At 38.7% G+C, this 23,921-nt stretch overlaps 1 protein-coding gene across 1 annotated transcript; it reads left to right on the forward strand.

The window, feature by feature from the left end:
- l3mbtl1 (L3MBTL histone methyl-lysine binding protein 1) lies at positions 1-23,704 on the forward strand. The gene is made up of 22 exons (XM_084721544.1): positions 1-1,539; positions 3,865-4,060; positions 5,854-6,041; positions 7,254-7,383; positions 8,035-8,197; positions 9,203-9,341; positions 9,510-9,558; positions 11,447-11,535; positions 12,038-12,142; positions 12,320-12,455; positions 12,922-13,013; positions 13,559-13,710; positions 14,643-14,719; positions 15,111-15,196; positions 16,611-16,721; positions 17,038-17,179; positions 17,280-17,382; positions 17,567-17,755; positions 18,971-19,020; positions 19,489-19,646; positions 19,741-19,803; positions 21,540-23,704. The coding sequence occupies exons 2-22, from the start codon at positions 3,895-3,897 to the stop codon at positions 21,672-21,674; spliced, it is 2,523 nt and encodes an 840-aa protein (XP_084577670.1). The 5' UTR covers positions 1-1,539; positions 3,865-3,894; the 3' UTR covers positions 21,675-23,704.
- The last annotated feature ends 217 nt before the right edge of the window (positions 23,705-23,921 follow it).

Consider the following 23,921-nt stretch of genomic DNA (forward strand, 5'->3'; position numbering starts at 1 on the left):
AAGCTTGTTTTCTCTTGACAATGGGTTATTTAATCTCTATCGCGAAAGCAAAAAGCTGATTTCTTAATTTATCACAAGAAAACGATCACTTGCATCCACCTGTGTATTTGCAGCTGGGCTAGTCTTCTCTGGTTTGAATGTTATATCTAAAAGACAATTTCTGCCTATGTAGGCCTTGATTGAAGCACAGTCTGATGCGTCAATCAGTATGTCAGTCCTGAAAGACCAAGGCTGTGTTTCTTGGTTTTGTGCTGCATGAATGAAGTGAGGAATTGTGGCACAATGTGGCTAGTCTGTCTTAATTCACCAGCATGCAACAGTACTTCTTGATCTGACACTTTTCAGCTTAAATCAGTTGCTACAGTTGGCATTTCTGATCTCTGATAAAAATTGTGAGCAAGTAGGTCTGTTGATAACAGGTTGACTATCTCAAACAAGAATTTTATCTAAAAAAAAAATAAACTTGTGATCTCAATAACGGCTTTAAAAAAAATTGTAAGTATAGCCATTCTCAGCTTCCATAAAACTGTGTTGTTTTGCGGCACTCTTAAAATGCACAACTGAGATGCAAGACCTTGTTCTGCAGCACTGCATATTTACAAGAAAATAAGGGTTTGTATTTCATGTTTGAACAACTGGCATTGTTTTTGGACTATTAATGATCCCTTTTAACCTCTTGTACATAGACTGTGGTCAGGATCAAACTGATTTCATTTTTGTTGCTACAAATGTTTTCTTCTGTAATCGTTCAACAGGTAATCTGTGGAAGGCCCTTATTTTCTGAATTTTGGTTTGGGCAAAGTTTCAAGGCCTCTAATGCAGTGCCTCATGTTTTGTCACATTTCTGGCATTGTTTTGATTGCAGCCCTTATAATCATTTTTCAATTTGCATTTCATTGTTTTCCCTCAGTTTAATCCAGGGGTTATGGGTTTTGTCAAGCCTCTGCTTATTTAAAGTGTGCAGCTAGTACTGGAGTTTTTGTACTCAACGGGTACATCCATTCAAATCTCTTGAGGGTCGGCTTGTGGGTTTATAAGGCACAGACATGAGACTTGGTGAATGCACCCCCTTCTCCATTTTTGGAACAGATTCTCTTTTTTTTTCTTTTTTTTTCTCCATGCAAATGAGATCTAACAGAAAATGTCCTTTTTTAAATTGTATGTTCAATTAAAGATCTTAATTAAAAAAAATCTTGTGATGTTTCTTTGTGTCAGGGTTGACTGCAGTAACGGCATGACCTATATCCTGCTAATTATATAATAAATGCTCTTTCATTAAGGGGGGAAATGAACAGGAGTGATGATTTCCAGAAGCATTTGTTCTAAATGTGAAGTGAAAAGCGGCCGAGCAGCTGTTGTTGAACGGTCTCCACACTAATCGATAGTCCACTAAATTATTTTAACATATCGACCATGACTCAAGTAGAGCGCTTGCTCTGGAAGTGTTTTTGGCGTTACATTATAACCAACGAGCGGTGACTGTACCGAGGACTCGCGCATGCGCAGTCGGAGCCCCGGAGCCGCAGGAGATCAGAGCTGGTAAGCCAAATTTCAGTTCCGAATTGATCTGCAACCACCAATTTATTTCACATTTATAATTTCCTGTAGTTAATCTAATTGTAGCAGGCACGAACATCTTAAAACCACATTTACTGTGAGATGTTACGTGTTTTTTTGTTTTTTTTTTTTGAGGTAAAGCGTTTTGTCGTTATGTACACTGTCAACCACAAAGCTTTTCGTCTTAAAATATTTGATTAATGGCACGCATTTAATTACACTAATCGAGTTAAATACTTTTAAATAATAGAATCAGAATCGCCGAGATGACTGAAAAACCTGACATGCATAACGTTGTGAGGTGAAAATGTTGATCATTCATTTAAGGTGCTGCCGGAATGGGTGACAAGGTTCATTTTTCAGTAAATGGGATTTTCACAGGATTTGAGACACCGCTTTTACACATTTTTTTTTGCCTCAAGGATTTCACATCCTCCGCCATTTTAACCGAAATGTATTTTTTTGTGTGTCTCTTTGGAAGCTTGTGCGTAAATGTTTAGCCTTTTTTTCATTGGTGGTAATGGATGGCTGTTAAAAAGTCATGCGGGGTCATGGTTGTTGATGGAGGAAGGTATCTCTGCCATATTCTGTAAAATGGCTCTCTTAGAAGTGCTATGTTTCTAACTTATTTTAATATTTTTTTAGTGGGGGGGCTGTAGTTTTAAATCTAGATCTATGTCTCAGAGCTATTTTTGGAAAAACTAGAGGCAGGACATCTTTATTTGTGAGAATAAAGTGTCTACCAACAGCGGTTCTGTGGTCGTGTAATGCCAATATGGTGCTCATATATATTCAGAAATGACATGGCTCAGGTTAAGGCTGGACGATATGGACAAAATCAAGTGTCACAATATTTTTCACCGAATACCTCGATATCAATATTGTAGGTGTGATTATTAGTGCTTTAACAAAAATATTAAGACAGTGATATTTTTGATAAATCATTACTAGTAATATGGATATAGTGATTAGGTGACAAATAATCGACCACCTACAATAGTCTGGTAAGTTCAGAAAAATACTTTGCTGTAATGCACCCTTTAAAACGGGAGGAGGAAACGGTATGAAGACATCCAGAAACTACAGATAATATTGATATATTGCTCAGTTCTAGCTAAAGCTCTCTGCTTATCATGCCTCTTATTTTACCTGTCCTTATGGACTTTGTCTGGTGTATTAGCCTGTATTAATACCCTGATAATTAATGATAAAGATGGTACAAACAAACATTTAGATAGATCAAACCACTGTTAAATAATAAAATAAATAAACTAAATTTAAGGCCGCTGAACAGAAAAGATTCATTCAATCTAAGTTTAGTGTTATCAGATTTAACTGAACTAGGTTTAAAATGAGTAAATCCAGATTCAAAATGAAGCAGAGATCTGTCTCACAATTAAAAACTAAACTTGGTTTAGTAAATACAAGTTTATTGATGTAAATTGAAATTAAATAGAGTTTAATGAGTATGGAGATGCCTGCTTACCCAAATTCTAATAAATTAAAATAAATTTGAGTCCTGTTGAGACCTAGTAAGTATAAAAGAGGGTGGGAAACCGTTAATTTTTGGCTCCTCTGTATTGCTTTCAAAACATTACACTGTTAGATAAATACTGGCTCGTCAGAGAAGTTATCATTTCTTGGGAAAAACTTGTTGGTCAAATTAATGGAGTGATGTGTTCAAATGATAAAAGATGAAAAAATGGACCACAGCACAGTGAGGAAAAGTAGGCAGCCTGACAGTTTCTCATTGCATCTTAAAAAAGGGCTGCCATTTAATGTCTTGGTATAACAGAATTAAAGTTAATCTAAGTTTAGACTAAAACTTAAAGTACGGTTTAAAGAGAGGTTTAAATTCAATTTCTTCATTTTAAGCTTTAAATGTTTGGTGCAACATAATTTAAAGTAAAGTCGTGATTTAATCAGGTTTTAAAAAAGAATCCTTGTTGGTGTAACTCAGCCTGAGACGACTAAATGATCCCAAGACATTTATTTCATCGGTCTAAACATCGGTTCAACAGGAAAGATACAACAAATAGAGACATATGGCAAGTGGATATAACAGTGCAATTTAAATTGGTTTTCGTCAGCAGCTGTTATTAGAACAAACTGCTGCCTTAAGCTCTTTTTGAAAACAGACACAGATAATGACCCCTGGACATCAGCAATAAACACTAAAGTTTGTTCATTCACGTTTATGTTTTTCATGTTCATCGGAAAATGGCAGACTTTACTCCCTCAAACCTCCCTGCAAACCTGAGAGCACCTGAGAGCTTTAAGTGGTTTCTTAAGATCTTTATTTTCCAGCGCTCCGGAGTAAGGGAAAGGGACACCGTAATGAGTGCCAAAGTGAACATGGAGGCTCCACCCAAAGAACCCGATCGCGCCCCTTTGGATCCGTCCTCCTCGTCCCCCAGCGAGGCCGTCCTCATCTGCGGGAGTGATGGTGTGGCCAAGAAAGCTCGGCCCCAGCCCCACACCACCACCGCTTTCCTCCTGCCAGGTGAGCACAGGTCTGAGGATGGTAGTGTGGACACATTGTTTTAGATTGACTGTCCTTTAAAGGGAAAATCCTGCACTTTTCATGTGGATGTCCAATCAGGAGAGATGGTAAATAAAATCCTTTGATGCAATAAATTCCTCAATGTGTGTTTTTTTTTTTTTTTGATGAAGAAAGCTGAGGAATTTATCACTTCAATTTACTACATTTACCATAAACACTGTCTGGACATCCACATGAAAAGTGCCAAATCTTCCCTTTAAATTGAGGATGTGAGCACAAGCTGCCTTCCCAACAAGTGTACGTAACCCGATAAAGACACTGAGGGTTTTTTAAGACATGAGGTCGACATACAACATCAATAAAATTCCTTGTTACAGAAGATGTAACAATTAGGCAATCAACAGAAAAATAATCAGTAAATATTTTGATATTTATATAGATATTTTGATTCTCATGTATCAGGATCTGTTGCTTCTCTTTTTCACATATAGTAAACTGAATATATTTGGGTTTTGGACTTTAGTCAGACAAAAAAAAATACCTTTAAAGACATTGCCTGGGCTCTGCTGAGCATTTTTCCACAATTCCATAGACCAAATGATTAATTGAAAAAATAACTGGCAGATTCATCAATAATGGAAATGATCAATAGTTGCAGCCCTACTTGTCACATGTTGATTTAAGACCACGGTTAGAGCAGTCTGCATTGTTCAGTCTCATTTAGTACTGTACAACAGATTTCCAGTATAATTTATCCTTCTGGCATGGGACGCTGTGTATGTCAAATTCAGTGCAGAGGGCCTTACCGGCTGATTAGTTAGTGTTTGAAAATGATCATGTCTTTCTGTACGTAGACTAAAACAAATACACATTCCCAACACAAAGACTGTTTGCCTGATTAACATGGCAAGAAAGTGTTCAACTGGAAACTGTTTACTGGTCTTGAGGAGTGCGACTGTATATGTGAAAAAGTAGCTGCTGAACTGTTGCTGTTTGAGTTACATTTTAGATAATGTAGGCACAAGGTTTTGACAAGGAAGAAGAATGTGTGGAATCAATTATTATCCTTTTTTGATTGTCTGTTGTGAGTCTGGTCAAAGTGCAATGCCAAATCAGTGGAGTACTTTTATAAATGATTGTACGTCGTGTTGCTGAAGAAACACAGATCTTCAGTGACAGCAGCTAGATTTCAGTTCTGTACAGCAGCGTATTGTTGCCGTGCCAGAGAAAGAAAAACAGATCAGTGCCATGTTGTATTGTAAAAAGTTTATTGTTATAACAAGATGTTTTTCACTTATTAAGATATTTTCATCTTATTACAAAATTATCACGTTATTCCAACATATAGATTTGTATAATATGCTATTTATCACACTATAAGTTATGTCCACACTATGTTATTGTTTATCAATGTACCATTTATCTTGTTATAATGTTTCATGTTGTAACGTCATAAATTATTGATATAAGTTATGACGTTATAACATGAAACTTTTCATGTCAAAATAAACAGTATATTATCATAACAAGAAATGTTTTTTGTTATAACAAAATAAAAGAAGACAAAATCATAATGTGAAAATATCTTGTTTTAATGTGAAAAACACGTTTTCTTGTTCTGGTGTGACAGCAATACACTGCGCTAACCAGTACCATTTTGTATCATAAAGTAAAATAGCTTTTATTTTAAAGTATATGGCTGACGCAAACACAACGTAGCAAACGATTTGTTCTCTCTTGGGTGAGCTCGTGCAGGAAGTTAATTTTGAATTTGAACGGGTGTCTCTTCTCAGCTCCGGCTCCTGGCCATCAGAAGATAGAGGTGACTCCAGCTGTTGCCGTGGGAGACCCAGGTAAAGGAGGCAGGGCCAATGAGACAGCCACACCCACCCTGACAGCACAGGTGGGTGGGGCGTGTAGCATCGTCCACGTCTTAGAGTGGAAGGAGGGGATGGCCATTCTGCCCAGCAGCAACCTGAAGGTGATGTTTGTGTTGTAAAAAATATAATGTTTTGTTCCTGCAGTTGGAGCAGCCTGACAAGCTGCAGCTCTCTTACAGAATCTTTTTTTCTTAGATTTAGGATTTCAAGCCATTTTTCACTGACTTGTTTTCTCCTTAAAGAGCATTGCAGATCACTTTACCACTTGGTAAAGTCTCATTGATCTTATTCCCACATCTTTTTACAAGACAAACTGCAGAAAGACTAAACCCTGTATGACTTAAACCTTCGTCAAATGTCAGGAAACATTAACATCACAAATTCACAATGAAAAGCATATTACATCAATTGATAAGTGCTGATATGATCAGAGAAGCAGTTGATTTAAATAATCAATTAATACATGAAGTATTTATAAAGGACAAGATGAGTAAAAGGCACCATGTCAAGGCAGCAGTAGTCCATGTTCTGTGAAGTAAAATTGCTGTTTTTGACCATGGATTCTGGTGGCTTTGGACCAGGTGACACCTGACTCATATAAAAATGGTTTACCATCAGAAAAGTCTGTCTGATGACAAAGTTTAATGGTGAAAACATTCTAAATATAGTGTACATTTAAAATGGTATTGATTATTTTAAGTGGCTGAAATGTTTTTCTGCTGCTGACCCTGTCCACAGCAGAACATTGCACAGCTTCCTACATCAGGAGTCCCGACGCTTCTTTAAATTGGGGAAGTGCTGACCACCATTTACTGTAGATGACGCACTGGCTATGGATAAGTCCCCACTTCATCACCCCAAACTATCCCTTCAACAATGAACAAGCTGAACCTGAAAGTGCTTAAAATTCCTGGTATTTGAATGCAACTAAATTTAACATTTGGAGGAGAAGCAGTGGAACTCGCCCCACTGGTTTAGTATAAAGTAGGCCACAGTAAGAAAGATAAACTACTAGATAAATAAAATGTGATGTGTGTTTTCTCACATTAAATAGAGGGCGTGGTAATCAGAATGATATCTCACTAGATTCCTGAATCATTAACTGATGATGATGATTTTTATTCCTCTGGTTTTTGAGCTGAATCTGATCAGGAACAGCCTGAGACATGCAAAGAACTGACTACATATTTTGTAATAATCTGATTAATTGTTTTAAGGAGAAGAAGGGCTGACTGGTCATGGTAAAACACTGAGACATATTTTGACAGATGGGGCCATTGATGCATGTGTGTTTGTGTGTTCGTGTGTTGTAGTTCTGTGTTAGTGACGTAGGAACGCTGAGCACACTGATCACCCCAGGGACCACCAGCAGCACCGCTGAACCAGCAGCCGGAACTTCTGGGAGATCCGCTGACGCAGACAGCGCCCCGGCAGACAAGCCAGGTAGAGTCATGGTTACATAAGGCTGTAGTAGCGACGTCACAGACTGAACACAGAATGTACTGCTGTTTAGTTAAACATGTCCACAACACTCAAAAACAGGTCAGAACCAGAAGCTGCCGGTTATTAATAACATGATTTGTGTAGCACTTATCTAAACAAAGTGCTTCACAAAATACATGAGAATAAAATAAACAAAAAACATAAACATTACAGATCATGCATCACATGCAGTTTAAATGCTTTACATAAAATTAAATACCTTGAAATACTAATTTGCTTTGATTTTAGATGAACCACATTTAAATCTCCTACATTATAGCACATATTTGTTCAATAAGGCTTTTGTATGATCATAATAAAACATCTGCATGTATTTGTTGGTGCTGCAGGTGTCCTGCTAGCGTTATGACATGGCTGCTCTGTTATCTGAAGTATTTCACAGCATGCACTTTTCAGTGCGCACATGTGCGTGTGTGTTAAGCAGAAATGAGCAATAATTACATCAGCTGCAGCAGAGCTCCTCTTGACAAGTAAAGAGGGTGCAGCTGCAAAAATATCAAGGAGGTGTCACTCAAAAAATGAAGATGAATTTGAAATCTAAACTCACATCATTTTCAGTCTTTTCTAATAACTTTTTCTGTTCCGTGTCAGATGTGCCGGCTCCTGTCGTCTCTGTGAGAGCTGCATCCATCGAGCCAGAGAGGTTTGTGTCGGTGAAACCTGAAGTCCAGGTTGGACCGGGACAACAAAACCATGATCCCAGAGCTCAGAGGCCCTACACAGAGGAGCTGCGCAGAGAGCCAATCACTGACAAGTATGTTTATAACAGCTACTTCTCCTTTATACTCACACAAATGTAGAGTAGAAAGGTCATTTATGCACACACTCATTTCTGCTTTTTGTAATAAATTCATCACTCATGTATTGATGCTCACTTTTGGTTGGTGCTGTATGTTTCTTATTTCTATGGTTCATTCCCTGTCTGACCGTCACCGAGTCCTGACGACAGTACATGAGACAATATGTGAAAAATGGAAAAATGAAAAATGTGCCTTTTCAAACTGTTGGTACTAGTTGGTGCTAATGGCAGACGGATCAGTGCAGATCAGCGTGTCATCTGAACACAGAAAGCAAAGGTTTAAGTGTCTTTTATGGTGCTGCACACACCCTATGGTGTGTTGTTGGCTGTGTCAACAAACTTTAGTGTTGTGTTTTCACTGCTGAATTTTTCCAACACGTTCACCAAACAGGAGCAACTGTATCTCAAAATTCGTTGCAGAACACTGTAAAATATTAATAGGAAACTAGGAAGGAAAATAGGATGTGTCCAAGTTGTTCAGAAACACACCAGATAGATAGTTTATTGTTGTGTCTCATTTTTGGCGTCCCAAGCTCAGAAAAATACAGAGAAAATGAAGAAACACAGGCAGAGTGCAGGGTCTCTGCAGATACAGACACCACCACAGACTACTAGTCCATCATAAGTGATTATGTTTATATGAGTTCAGGCTTTTTTTTCTTTTATACTAATTAACAAACTGGCTACAAGCACATATGTCTTTGTTTGATTAAAAAAAAAATAAGCTCACATACTGTCACTGCACTGGGGGTTGTTTGAAGGCATTCTGGCCAAAGACAGATTTTTTTTTACTGAAGTAAATGAATTGAGTGAAATAAGGTGCATTGAAACTGTGAAGTACAACAAAATCTCTACTGCAGTTGAGAGTGCAGGGTGGAAATGAATATCTTTCTCAAAGAAAATAAGGAAACAGACTGCAGGGACTTGAGGATCACTGTGTCTGTCCTCTCTGCACCTCAGGAGGAGTGTCGGGGTAGAGAAGGTGCCAGCAGGCGGGAGGGTCTCCTCCCTGAACCCTGATCACCTGAAACCCATGAGGAAGAGGAAGAGGAAGGAATACCTGAGCCCCTCTGAGGAAGACTCTGACATCGAAGGCACGGTGGGACAGCATTGTTATTACCATTTAACATCCAGAGAAAACCAGATGTTTTAATATCGGATGAGTTTAGTCTGATGTGCATGAATATGGCTGATTTTTGCTCACCAGAAATCTGCTTTAACTCAGTGACTATATTGTCTTTCTACTCTTTTAACATGTTTTTTTTAGGATGAGAAACTGGATGACTCTAAAGCAGACATCAGACACATCAGAGGAGGTTGGACTAGTCGTTTTTATTTAATATTTTGTGTTCATGATGGTCTCTAATATTGCCTTTCATCCTTTATTGCGCTTTTTCTTTATTTGTCTGTTTTTCCTCCCTTCCTTTTCTCTCCTGACATACAGAGGGGGACACTGATGAAATCATATAATCCACATAACAACGCTGCAAATTCAAGTTGAATCTCTCTGAGACTGTCAAAAAAATTGTGGGTTGTATTTATTATAGTGCTGCTGCAGTGAACTGTGCTATAGTGTCAAGAGATCCTGTTATTTCATCCAGCCCTCGGACGTAACTCTTATCTTGTGCTTCCCTGACCTTTAAATACTGTTCCTCAATTCTTTTTCCTGTAGCCAGGACAGGTAGAGGAATGGAAGTACTAATATAATGTCTTTGTGGAATCAGAGATTGCACTTAAAGTAATATTTTACTTTAAAGGGATAGTTTGACTTATTTAAAGCAGGATTGTATGAGGTACTTATCGATAGTCAGTGTTAGGCTTGGACGGTATCTAGTTTTTCATACCTTCATACTCTCCTGACATTTTACTGGGGTGTACAGTATTAGGCGGTATTTATGTAAAACTTGTGCAAATCGGCTCAACTATGCTGTACACCACTGTATTTAATACTTCCATAACATAGGCCGTAGACTTAAACCTAAACTTTAAATTTACAGCGTGGTGTTTGCCCTTCACCCGATGCTCGCTAAAGTTACACACAACTCACAACAAAACACTGCTCTGACCAGTCAGTGATCTGCAGTGTTTATTATCTTACCATTATCATCAGGACTCAGTCCAACATAATCCAGGACAGGGCAGATGCATTTTTCTTATTTTTAATTAGTTAGTCCAGTGACTTCATTTCTAAAAGGGCACGTTTCTTCTTCACACTAAAGCTATGTTTGTCTGCTCAGCTGCTCTGCTGCACAGAGATTGACCCCTGGTGGCGTGAGCTGCACACTACATTACAGCATCTCAGTATCAGTTTAATAGAGAGGCGCATTTGTATTTATGAGAGTACTGAAAATCACACGGCTGGGATTTCTTAATACACTGATATACCGTAATACCTTTATACTGCCTAAGCCTGGTCAGTGTATTACACACAGTCGATGGTGGTTGACGCGTCAGCAACAAAACACATTTTAGCAACCTAAAATAATCAATATCAGATTAAGTGTAAGCTATATTTAGAATATTTTCACTTTATCTTGCCTTCAGACAGCGTTTTTGAATGGGAAACTTCTGTTGTATGAGCCATATGTCACTCTGTCCAACCAGACTCTTTAATCAAGTAGTTTTACCTTGCAGAACATGGGAGACGCTTTTTTACTGCTGCCACAATATTTTAGTTTGTTTGTGTTATTGTTTGGGTTTGATGTTAAGTTTTAGGGTTAGTTTAGATTCACCAAAGTCACATAATGACAAATAAACTAACTAATCCAGGCAGCGATGGGCCAGCAGCTTCTGTGTTCTACAGGGTAAAATCAGAGTTTTTCAAAGGAGTTTGGTTGGTTTGGAGAGAGCAATATGTGGCCATCAGAAAAGGCTGCCTGTCAGAAAGGTAAAGTGGTGAAAATATGCTAAATATAGCATACACTTAAACTGATACCCCATGCAACCCCACTTCAAGTAATCTGAACTATCCCTTTAAGATGAACATTCTCACTCACTTCTTGTGTGTAAAATTACAGGAGCAGCGACCTTCAAACTGCTGCTTATCTGCTCAGAGAATCTGTCTCCTTGCTCCTCCCTGACCTCTTTTCTGTCATCTGTTTATTAAAGTCCTTCAGTTTGAGTTTGTGTTGTGGTAATCTGTTGCTCTAACACATTTTGCATGAATTAATCAGCAAACTGCTTCGTGGTATTGTTTTGGTAAAGCTGGAGACAGTAAGACAGAGCAGTGGACGTGGGCTCAGTATCTGGAGGAAACCAAAGCTGTTGCTGCACCCAACAAGCTTTTCCAAGAGGTATGTTTGAGTTTAATACTCAGACTGCAGTTTCAGCCTGAGCTAGTGCCGCGTACACACAGGTTCTCCCAGTATGCCCGTGATTTTTTACTGCTTCTTTTACTACCGCTGCAGCTCTGCCCGTAGCGCAGGGACAAATCTATGGCCCTGAGCGAAAAATTGGTGCTGCAATGTCAAAGGAGGAAATGAGAAATGTAAATTTACCTGCGAGAAAGGAGGCAGGAATTAATATTTTTATTCTGTTACAGCGTGTGATGTTGAGGGAGTTCATTTTAAAGTTATTTATTTCTCCAACAACACGAGCTTTACTGTTCTGCTCCTGGAGAAATAGAGTGAAAAAGATAAGTAGCATGAAATGATAAATCTCCACTAGTCCATTTGCTGTGTTCTTATCTTTTCTTTGTTCTGATCCAATTTCCCCCTCAAGGCTAATTCATATTCACTTCATTTCAGTCTTTGTGCTCTGTACTGAAATATTTTCTCTTTCGTTCCATGTGTTCAGTCTCAGAGAGTGCCAACAGTGAAGAACGGCTTTAAGCAGGGGATGAAGCTGGAAGGCATCGACCCGCAGCATCCATCCATGTACTTCGTCCTCACTGTGGCCGAGGTGAGCCAGACCTCCATTAACACAGTCGATGGATCTTAATGGTCGGGCTGATTTAGGATTAAAAATCACTGCTCTCTCACAGACTGCTCTGCACGCAGCAGGAGCCGTGTAGCTTCAGCTTGGCGTCGCCCTCTCCAGCCTGCTTTTATGCCTCTAATGTATCATGTCGTCATCCAGGTCTGTGGTTACCGGCTTCGGCTCCATTTTGATGGCTACTCTGACTGCCACGACTTCTGGGTGAACGCCAACTCCCCCGACATCCACCCTGCGGGCTGGTGTGAGAGCACAGGACACAAACTGCACACCCCGAAAGGTCAGAGGTGACAAAACGCTGGATGCCATGAAAGACTGATTTTGACCTGTTGAATTGTAATTTCCACCAGTGAAAACTAAATTACTACCACCGATTAAATACTAAAAGAGCCTGATGCAAAAAAAGCCACTTATCAGCAAATCTAAAACATGTTAATTAACACATTACATCTTGTTTGTTTAATATAGTGTTAGTGAGTTTTAGAGGTGTTAGTAGGTGTTTTGTTACTTTTTAGAGTCAGGCTAGCTGTTTCCAGTCTCTTTGCTGAGCTAGGCTAACCCTCTCCTGGCCATAGCTTCATTTTTAAAGTACAGATAGTATATTGAGTGTTATGAATACTCTCGTCTAAGTCTCAGCAAGACAACAAATAAGAGTGTTTCCCAAAACATCCTGCAATTGTTTGGCTGATTTCTAATAAAATATGAATCCCTTTAACGTTCTGTCTGTATTTCTGTCTTGTCTTCAGGCTGTAAAGAGGAGGAGTTTACCTGGACCAACTACCTGAGAATGACTAAAGCACAAGTGGCTTCCAAAGAACTCTTTGCCAGTCCTGGGAGGGTAACTGCATCTATATGATATATGGTAGTTGAATGGATGAGGTGAAGAATTTAGGGTGGGAAAAAGTCCTACTCTAATTTAAAAAAAAGTAGGTTTTTTTTGTTTGTTTTTTTAAACTTTCAATCTCTGTCAGAAAACATTTTGACTTTTAAGTAGATAGTAACAATTGAAGTTCAAAAGTTCCAGAATTAGAATAGTTTTATTTTTTTGCTTTATTTTTTGTAGCTGCTGTCTACAATGCTTTGTCAAAGTCAGGCCTGATGTCCTGCCTAATATATATTTTTTAATACATTTAGCGGACATTATAAAGCTTTTTGTATGAAGTGAAGTTGACTTTCTTCTGCACACTAACACACTAACACTTGCAGTGTTTAAACTGTAGCAGTCTGTCACTTCCATAATGAGTGGGGAAATCATAAACAAATGTATAAACAGTCAAACAACAGTTTTTCAACAGTTCTTAGTTTCTGTATAACTTTCACATCATTTATCAGCTGGACCTCTGACTTCCCACGTAACGTCTAATAGTTCTGTTTTCTGCTTAGATCGATGTGAACTGCGGTTTTGAGATAGGAATGAAGCTGGAGGCCGTCGACCGTATGAACCCTTCCCTCATCTGTGTAGCAACCGTCACCGATGTAGTGGACGACCACTTCCTGGTTCATTTTGACAACTGGGACGACACGTATGACTACTGGTAAGCCTCAAAACATTGGAGATGTATGGGATGTATGGGCTTTTATGGGCATCTAATCATTTTTCCTCACAGTCTGGACCAAACAAACTAAACTACAGGTGCAGTAAGACTGCATTAACTAAAGGGAAGAACAAGTCAAAAACAACCTGACCCATGACATATTATCAACACCACCAAGTTGCTGTAAAATGTTATCAAACAATTGCCTACTTTCACACAAAGAGACAGGAACATTCATTCTGGAGTTTATTTTTTATTCACCTAACAGACATAAGTTCAACATTTTCTCTCCTTTTAACTCTAGTTTGGTCTCAACCAGCTCCCAAGAAAAATATTGGATTCTCTTGCTGTTAGATTCTCATCTTTCTTCACTAGTTGCTAACTGTCTCACTCAAAATCTGCCCAAATTTATATAACAAATGCCCAAAACATAGCAACAACATTGTGGTTCATCACACATGTCTATATATGACATAACAATAAATCAGCAATTCAAGTTTCACAAGTGCCCAAGGATGCAATAAGAGGCTACAATGCAACCATAAAACTTTTTCTTTCCATTCATGTCCTCTGCCTTAAAAATGTCCATTTTAACCTGCGTAATGCAACCCAAAACAGCCCAGCTGGGTTGAAAACCGTCTGGCAACAGTGTTGAAAACAGCTGCTGTGGGAAACAGGTTAGGAAGAATTAAACCAGGCAGTAAAGATATAAACCCAAAACAATAAGTTAAAAGAGGCTAACAGCCTCAGTAGAGTTGCACATTTACGTTTGTCTACATTACCTTCATGTACTTATTTAATTCAGTGTTAGTATAAAGACCACTGCATAAAAGTAGATCTGAATTGTTTTGCACAAGCTGCAGTTTTTATACCAATTTTGCTGTAAAAAATTTTAACTCAACACTGCTGTTCCTGTTTGTGAAAATGTGCAGGTGTGATTCCAGCAGTCCGTACATTCACCCTATTGGTTGGTGCCAGGAGAGGAACCTCCCACTAACACCACCCCAAGGTAACCAGTGTGCTCCCTGTTAATCATTAATGTAATCATGTTCATAGTCATACTTTGTGGTATAGTCTTGGGTCATTAACTTTAAAAACAACTCTGCCCTGTACATAACTATCCCTCTGTTCCTTTGTTCCCTTCACTTCTACAGTACTCATTCAGGGGAACATAGTACAACATAGTACACACTATACTGTGTGTATATAGGTATATATGTATGTTAAGCACTTCTTAATGGCTTTTGCAGCATGTACTTTCAAACAGTCGCAAAAAGAATAAGTAGAAAACTGGGCAGCCTTTGCAGGAACCAAGTACAAATATTTGAGGTGACATGCAGGGGATGAAAGTTTGTTTTTGTATTCACTGACTGACGTGAATTTATTTCTGGCTGCACCAGATTACCCAGACCAGGGCCGGTTCTCCTGGTCCCACTACCTGGAGGAGACTGGTGCCAAGGCGGTTGCTGCTGACGCCTTTAAAGTGGTGAGAACAAAGAATAAATGTGCTATTTTGGATTCAACTCACAGTGTGATAGAAAAGGATTACACTCGTACAAGCTGGCAGACAAGAGCAGCAACAGTGGAGACAAAAATAATGAGATGTGTGGTTTGTTACAGTCCCAGTTACTATATATATTTACATGCATGTGTCCATAATCTGTTCTCATATATATATACGCACACACACACACACACACACACACACACACACACATATATATAGATATTTTTGCTGCTACACTATTTTATGTCACAGATTCTAATAGACATTTTTCACAGCAGACATTTTTCACATGAAGTAGTAAACTAAACACAGGTGTTACCAGTGATGCTAATTTTAAGCTTCAGTTCCTTTAACGTTAAACAGAGTCAGGGTGCTGCTATTGTGCATGTTGGCTTACTGGAAAGGCTCTCTTAAACTTAATGGAATGTAGCCTTAATTAGTATCATTGGTAACACCTGTGTTTATTCTGCAATTTCATATCAATATGGCTGCTGTGAAAAAAAGTCTGATGCCGAGATTTACATAGCAGAGCAGTCGATGGGCAATATGTGATGCTGACACCAAAACAAAGAATATTTATGCATGATTCCAGCATTTAATGCACATTATAATCTAATGTACGTGGCTATCTTAGCCAGTAACACATTGTTTTACATGGATTTTTTGATCAATTAATGAAATAGCTAAATTCATTGAGTTACATTGTAGATTTCAGAATGTGACTGGTATGTTAGTGAGAGCAGGGTACAGTATGTCATGAGCAACATCATTCAACTGCATTATTCTTTACATTATAACATTATATATAGTAAACGTTAGTCGGGAACAGTTTTAGATTAGATTTGCTGTCTTTTAGGGTGGGATAAACATGTTAACATTGAGAAAAGACGACAATGACTGAAGAAATTTAGGCAAACATATACAGCTGGATGTATAAGAGTTATAAATCAGGGCTCAAATAAAAATTTTTCACCACCTTTCTAAAACTCACACGGGGGATCACTAACATCGTTTCACAGCATCCACATGGACCAGGCTTCCTGCAGATGCGTCTACAGACATTTTCTGTTTACTGACTGATTAATCAGCTGACCAATTTAATCAGTCTGTCGTTAATAACAGATGCTAATCAAAAAAACTTATTAAACTAATAACTATATTAAAAAAAAAAAATTAAGATGCCAACCATGAGCATCTCTGGTTTGAGTCCATCCAAGAACCTCTAATAAAAGATATAAAATGAACAAAGTGACAAAAAAAGGACAAAATCATAGCAATTAAACACTAGAAATTAGGTTTGCTGCTGGTACAGGTAATGCTTTATGGAAAGCATGTTTGGTTATTTAGCTGAATGTACGAGTTAATATGTTTTCCAATCATCCTCTGCGTCCAGCGTGCACCCCACAACTTCCAGCCTCAGATGAAACTGGAGGCTGTGGACAAGAGAAGTCCTGGTCTGATTAGAGTGGCTACAGTGGAGGAGGTCGACACTCATCGCATCAAGGTAAAAGTGTGTGTGTGTATGTGTGTGTGTTGTCAGCTTGCACTACTGAATATTTAAGTTCTAAATGATGGAGGTTAAGAAGGTCATGATCTTGTGTAAAATGTTTTTCAATCTCCCTCAGGTCCATTAACCAAGTGTCAGGTGGGGCTTAGAGCTAATGGTTATGATGTGCCCGCTGCAATAAGAGCTGACATGTGCCAATACTGTGCTTTACATCTTTATAACCAAATGTGGACTCATTATACAAGTTTAGCTGTGTGCATTTCTTGAGTGCGTGTGTATATGTGTTATAGTATCATCTCTATTCCTCATTCAGGTGCATTATGACGGCTGGAGTCATGTCTATGATGAGTGGATGGACTCAGATCACCCCGACATCCATCCTGCAGGCTGGTGTGAGGCGACCAATCACCCTCTAAAAATTCCCCCACGGGATGGCAAAATTCAGCAGCCACATGGTAGAAACCAACACTTCAGCTTCAAAACAAACTCAAGTAAAAGTTATTCTTGATACCATTAAAGGATAGGACTCATCTGTCTGTATTCAAATATTCACAGGTGTGAGGGAGCCTCCTCCTACAGGCCAGTCCACCTACCCCTCCTCTGTTCCCTGTAAACCCATCAGCCATCCCAGAGCCAACAAGTACAGCTTCCACAACAGGTCAGTCAGTACTCAACTCAACTCTGTCATCAGGTCATCTAAAGGAGCCTTTACTCACCAGGGACATCCATTCAAATACACGCCGTATCTGACAAAAGTTTGGGTCTGAAGAAACCGTTTTTTAACTAATAACTTGATCTTGCAGCTTCTTAAAACACACTTGGGGGCTCTGTCTTTGAAACAGGAAGTGTCCAACTCCTGGTTGTGATGGTTCAGGTCACGTGACCGGTCGTTTCACGGCTCATCACTGCATATCTGGCTGTCCATTGGCTGAGCGTAACCAGGGCAGGCTGAAGGCTGAACTGTCAGACTCAGAGTGCAAGAGGAACCTCTTCTTTGGCCAGAGGACCAAGAAAACCCATTACCGTGGCAGGTAAAAGTGTGTGTGTGGAAGAGTGTATAGAAGCACACTATACAAAATATATAAATATACAAGAATAATATACAAGAACTACAAGAAATATAAAAATGTAAAAAAAAAATGCACATTAAGTGAAGATTATAAGATGTTTAGGTGCAAAACAGAAACAGAGCAAAAACAGAATTTGGTCAAACAGAAATATGAGTGTTCTGTGTTAGACAGAGGTGAGGTGCTGTAGAGTGTTATTGCTTGAGGCAGGAGAATTTTCCTGTAACAGTCCATGTGACAGTGAAGCTGAATCAGCCTGTTAGTGAAAGAGCTCCACTGTCTGTCGCCTCTGTGGTGAAGAGGGTGGTCGGGATTATTCATGATGGATAACAGTTTTTTCAATGTCCTCCTCTCCAACACAGCTTCAAACGTGTCCAGTTTGCATCCGATTAGAGAGCCGGCCTTCTTAATTCGTTTATTTAGTCTCTTTGTGTCGCCGGCTCCAATGCTGCACCCCCGACACACTACAGCTAAATTACGTGCACTGGCCACAACAGACAGATGAAAGAATTTCAACATCCTGATACACATTTTGAAAGATCTCAGCTTTCTCTGGAAATAGACTCTGTTCATCCCTTTTTTTGTACACAGTAGGGTTGGGCAGTATGTTATAATTTTCTGACCGGCCATCGTAAGCCCATCCATTGGCAATTGGCGATATCGTCTTCCTCCCTCCCGCCTCCTCCAGTCTTTTTGAGTCTCAGCTGGGAGATGTGAACAAGCAGCAAATTCACTACATTATGCACACTAAATATTCTCACACATATTTCTATTATTAAACAGAGAAATGCAACCATTCACCTTCTGAATTCAGGTTTCCCTCATTTAACTGAACTAAGATGAACTTAATTGACTTTGTAACTACTGATAAAACACACTTCATTCAAACTCAGCATAAAAAAATGTAAAACTCACCAAAACTTATCTTTGTTAGTCTGTCCACTCTTCCAACAATCACACAATCACGTCCAATCACACAAACATGGTATGCAGCCTTCTTTGTTTATAAATCCTTTTTTTCAGATAGTATGTTTGAAGTATTATTGTAACTAACTATCTAATGAAATTGAATTGAATTATTTTCCATATGGCAAACATGTAACACATATGTGCATATATATAGTTAAAACATGTATGCATGTTTGGTTTTTTTCTCACATTTAACCTCTCTGTTTTCAGGATTGGCCGTCCTCCCAAATACAGGAAGAACCAGCAGAGAGACTATCAGAGTGAGTTTTTCTAAGTGCACCACAGACTACCTACTTTGATGAAAGGATTTTATTCTGCAGCATTGGGGGCGTTAGCTCATTTCCTGTATGTGGATTTCAGTGGATAGCTTTCATGTCACCTGCAGCTATGAATGTTCAATGTTCAATGTTCATGGTGCGAATATCTGTCCAGAGATGCAACACAATCTGACAACAATGCATTACTTGTTAAAAACTTTGAAATTCTTGTTATGAAAATGGTCAGGAAGGAAAACCATTGGTTGGACATTTGGGCTTGTCTTGCCAGCTAAAGCAATGGGTAGAAATAACAGCGTTAATGACGGCCAAAGCCTTCAGTTATTTACACATGTGCTTCTCCTGCTATGAAGTGACAATAGGTCTGCCATTAAAAAGATCCGCTGGCACTTTCAATCTGAAATATTTGTCCAAGTAATCATGAATCAACACTGTGTGTGTGTGTGTTCTCAGACATGTCCTCAGACGGCATGTATCCGTCACTGTTCATGTCCGCTCTGAGCAGTCAGTCAGACAGGACTCTGTCACTGTGCTGGGAGCAGCACTGCAAGCTGCTGCCCGGCGTTCAGGGCATTCACGCCAGCCAGGTGGTGGCATGGAGCGTCGAAGAGGTGAGCCGACATTACCACTTACCTGCTTACCTATGTTTATTTACTTTCTTTCTCTGGTTTTGTTTATTTGAATCCGGATGTTTTTGTGCTGCAGGTCTTCAGGTTTGTCCAGAATCTTATTGGCTGTGAAGAACAGGCTCGTGTCTTCAAAGAAGAGGTGAGACCACCAACTGTATGTGAATGAAATATTAGGTTATCTCCCATATTAGCTGTACATATAGTTGTCTGCAGTCTTAACTGTCATGGTACACAGTAGACACGAGAACAATTAAAACATCAGTCGTTCACTAGGGAGAGTCTACTACTCACTGTTTTCCACTTAGCTGATGACGCTCTCCCGTGTGTCTTCATGATTTTTGACACTTGTACCATTTCAGTATCACATAATCATGTTCTGTTTGCGACTGTTGGGTGGGCTTTCAGAAGTGGAAGGCAAATTTACTCAAGTACTGTACTTAAGAACAGTTGTGAGGTACATAACTCTTTCCAGTTTGTGCTACTTTATACCTCTTCTCCATTACTTTTGAGACTGAAACATTGTACTTTTAACTCTTTGTACATTGCATTTATTTAACCATCACTAGCTGTCTGAGCTGTTCACCTTTGAACTTCTCACATGGCTTCATTAAATACAAATTTTAGACCCAAAAAGGTTAAACATTCCAATATTTCCCATAAACATAAAAAGAAATACAAAGAATGAATACAAATTTGTGTAACAGAACTTTGCTTTTTCTTCTTTACTCTCTCATTAATCATCTCACAGGTCCTCAGATTTATTGTGTGACCCTTTGGAGGGGTCCAACCCCTAGGTTGGGAACCATTATACTAACTGGATATGAAATAGTTAGAACTATCTTCACCTCAACAGAAAATGCTTCATATGAATTAATATTAAGTATAATCTAAATATATAATATATAATGATACATTCTTCACAGATGCCTTTTTTCTGCAGAATAAGTATTTTTTACTCAGATACTTTAAGTACATTTTGCTGATAATACTTCTTTAGTTTTACATGAGTAACATTTTTAATGCAAGACTTTTACTTATAATGGAATTTTTCTTACTTGGTTATATCGGCACTTTTAAATAAAGGGTCTGAAAACTTCTTCTCCTGCTGTAAGCAGTTTAATTAACATTAGAGCTAGATGATACAGCTGAAAAAATATTGTGTTGGAAATATCTGATTTCTGTTAATCATAATTACTGATCATTTTAATGACCTATTTTAATTAAAGACCAGGAGAAAAAAAATATTTAAAAGTTGGATTTAACCATTGAATCTTACTTTGAATTTCACCACTTTATACATCAGTGCACACAAGTAAAATACTTAACAGACTTTAAAAAACAACAACAAAAAAAAAACCTGACATACTGGTGAACTAACCTGTCCTTTTTTGATGGACTTTTCTTTTCACTCCACGCTGTTTTATTTTCTTGTGTCACATGTCAGTGGTGCAAGTGATCAACACATCTGATTGGCGGCTGCATGTCATGTGTAGCATGCTCCATTATTAAGGGCTATAACAGGCTGTTTATCAGCCAGGTTGCAGTCATTATGCGCTTTCATGATGTTTGCATTTAATGCACTCAAATGAAACTATTGAACATTTTATTGTAGATCTTTTTTATTGCTATTGATGAAGTGACTGCTGCAGATACATGTCACTATAGTCTCATTGCCCAGACCTGCTGTATTTAACTCTGACTGTAAGAGACATGACAGGACATTTCCTGAACACAAAAACAAACTAAAGAGTCAGAAATGACCAACGAGTGGAATTAAAACCTCTGCAAATCTAAAAAACAAAACAAAAAACAGACTACTGCAGTGTTATCTGCAGGTTCAGTTAAATCACCACTGCTGTGTCTGCGTCTCCTCAGATGATTGACGGGGAGGCCTTCCTGCTGCTGACCCAGACCGACATTGTGAAGATCATGAGCATCAAGCTCGGCCCCGCCCTCAAGATCTCCAACGCCATCCTCATGTTTAAGAGCACAGACGAGGGCCTCAAGTGATCCCGTCCTCACTCACCGGGGGTGTCGAGCCGCCATTCATCATGTGCCAAATTCATTCTGTTGCAGGGAAAAAAAGACCCTGACCCCTTTTTCATGTGTTTGGTGTCCTGTACCCATCAGAGAGAGGGAGGGGGGAGGGCGGGGCATTGTGAGGTTTGATCAGGGTTAAGAAGGGAAATTAGGAAATACAGTTACTTTTGGGGAGAGTATTGGAGGGATGTCATAAAGATGACTTCATTTGGATTAAACCACTGGTTCCCAACCCAGGGGTCCTGACCACCACTAGGGGTCGACAAAGCTTTACAGGGGGTTACAAGGCCTTCTTGATTTATAAGGCGTGCAAGAAAATGTTTTTTAAAAAATAAACAGTCGGCCTGTATCTCAGCATTTCATTCATTTTGGTGAAGAAAACTAAGTGAAGCAGTTATTTTTTAAGTTTGGATCATTATTTCAGATAAAAATAAAATAAAAACATCTGACAGGGGCAAGAGGTCAAGGTGAAGATCTGAACACAAGCTATAATCAATGAAAAGGGCCCTTAAGGAAAAAGGTTGGGAACCACTGGATTAATCAGACCTGACAAAATGGGGTAAAATACTGAAATACGAGATGTACCAAGAAGAAGAGAGGAGAATAGTATTATTAAGGGAAGAGATGGAGAGAACATGGCTAAAAAGTAAGTTAGAGGAGTTAAATGCAGTAGACGAAACTAGTAAGTGAGGCTGCTACAAGCTTCATGTTTTGTGCAATAAAAGAGCTGAGACAAAAGTACTGTATTTGGTAGCACTTAATATTACAGCTCCTTTATGTTATTAGACTGATTCTTACACTGTTACAGAATAAAATTAAATAAATAAGCTACTTTGTTCAGACTGTTGTAAAAAAGTTCAGGTTTATTATAAAGCTGCAAGAATTAGTCAATTTATTGACTAGTCAATCGAAAGAAAATTACTTGTATTTGTCAACTATTTTGATAATAGATTGAGCATTTCAGTAACTTTTTAAGAAAAAAATGTCTGTTTTTCTGAATTAATGAGAGCATTTTTCATTTAAAAATTGGCTGTTTCCCTGAATTAACGAGATAATTTTACATTAAAAAAATTGGCTGTTTTTCTGAATGAATGAGATCATTTTTCATAAAGGAACATACAGGAGACTAGTTATAGTCTTGGGGACAAGCTGTGGGGGGATGAGAGCCAGCCCAGGACATGCAGAGCCTGTTGGAGGTATCTTATGAATTCAGAAAAACAAAACTGAAAATTGTGATGAGCATTTTTCACAATTTTTTGACATTTATTGACTAGATGATTAATTGTGAAAATAATCTACAGATTAAGTGATAATGAAAACAATGGTTTGTTGCAGCCTTAACCCTGCAGCATCAGTCGTTTGTGTTTACTGCCTTGAAATTCTCCACACTGTATTTTCTCACTGCGCCATTAACGTGATACAGGAGCTGTAATTTAAACTGTTACCCTCTCACATATATATATAATCTGAGTTTGAAAACAGAAACAATACAGTGTTTTGAGTTTTTATATCTATATGCAAAATATCTTAAATTGTTATTTTTGCAACTCTTAATAGATGAAAAAGGACAGTTTGCATTGGCGTTTTAGCACAACTGTGAAACCCACATGGATTTTACACAAAGATGTTGCCACACTCGGTCACTAGAGAGTGCAAAAAATCCACATTTTAGCACTAGAAACATGGGTTTGGGATCTCTGCAGTTTACATGTGTTGGAGACTGTGCTCTTTGAAATGTTTACATTTTATGTCAGGATTGGTTAAAGATGCTGTGTGGATTTGATATTATGAGATGGAAGTTATTTTACTGGACTGTTTTAAGGGCTCTTGGAATCTTAACTTCTTTGTATGTCTCTCTGGTGGGATTTGTGTGTGAGAGAGAGTGTGTGCGTGTGTGTGTGTGTGTGTGTGCGTGTGCTTGTCAAGATAATCTCGGGTCACAAATGTTCATTCTATCCATATGAATTAATAAACGTCCAAAGCTGTCTTGTCTGATTAAAGCCACTGCCTCTGGTCTTATCTGAAGGATCACACACACACTGTTTCCTGTGCTCCTGCAGGTGTGTTGTGTGTGTGTGTGTGTTGTACTATTGACTATAAACTTACTTTGCTTATATCACCCCCCCACCACCCATTGACCATATTGTCGTCAACAGTTGGCTGTGGTGGTGGTGACAACTCCTTTCACACCCTTTCTGCTCTCACTGCTTATCTTCT

This window comes from Lutjanus erythropterus, chromosome 6 (genome assembly GCF_056507025.1).
Source record: "Lutjanus erythropterus isolate fLutEry1 chromosome 6, fLutEry1.hap2, whole genome shotgun sequence".
NCBI classification, from domain to species: Eukaryota; Metazoa; Chordata; class Actinopteri; order Lutjaniformes; family Lutjanidae; genus Lutjanus; species Lutjanus erythropterus.

Excerpts from the sequence above, each read along its gene's own strand:
- l3mbtl1 (XM_084721544.1), top strand. The coding sequence starts at position 3,895 with ATGAGTGCCAAAGTGAACATGGAGGCTCCACCCAAAGAACCCGATCGC. Across the intron at positions 17,756-18,970 it reads AAAACCCATTACCGTGGCAG|GATTGGCCGTCCTCCCAAAT; the intron begins GTAAAAGTGTGT and ends CTCTGTTTTCAG. Across the intron at positions 19,021-19,488 it reads CCAGCAGAGAGACTATCAGA|ACATGTCCTCAGACGGCATG; the intron begins GTGAGTTTTTCT and ends GTGTGTTCTCAG.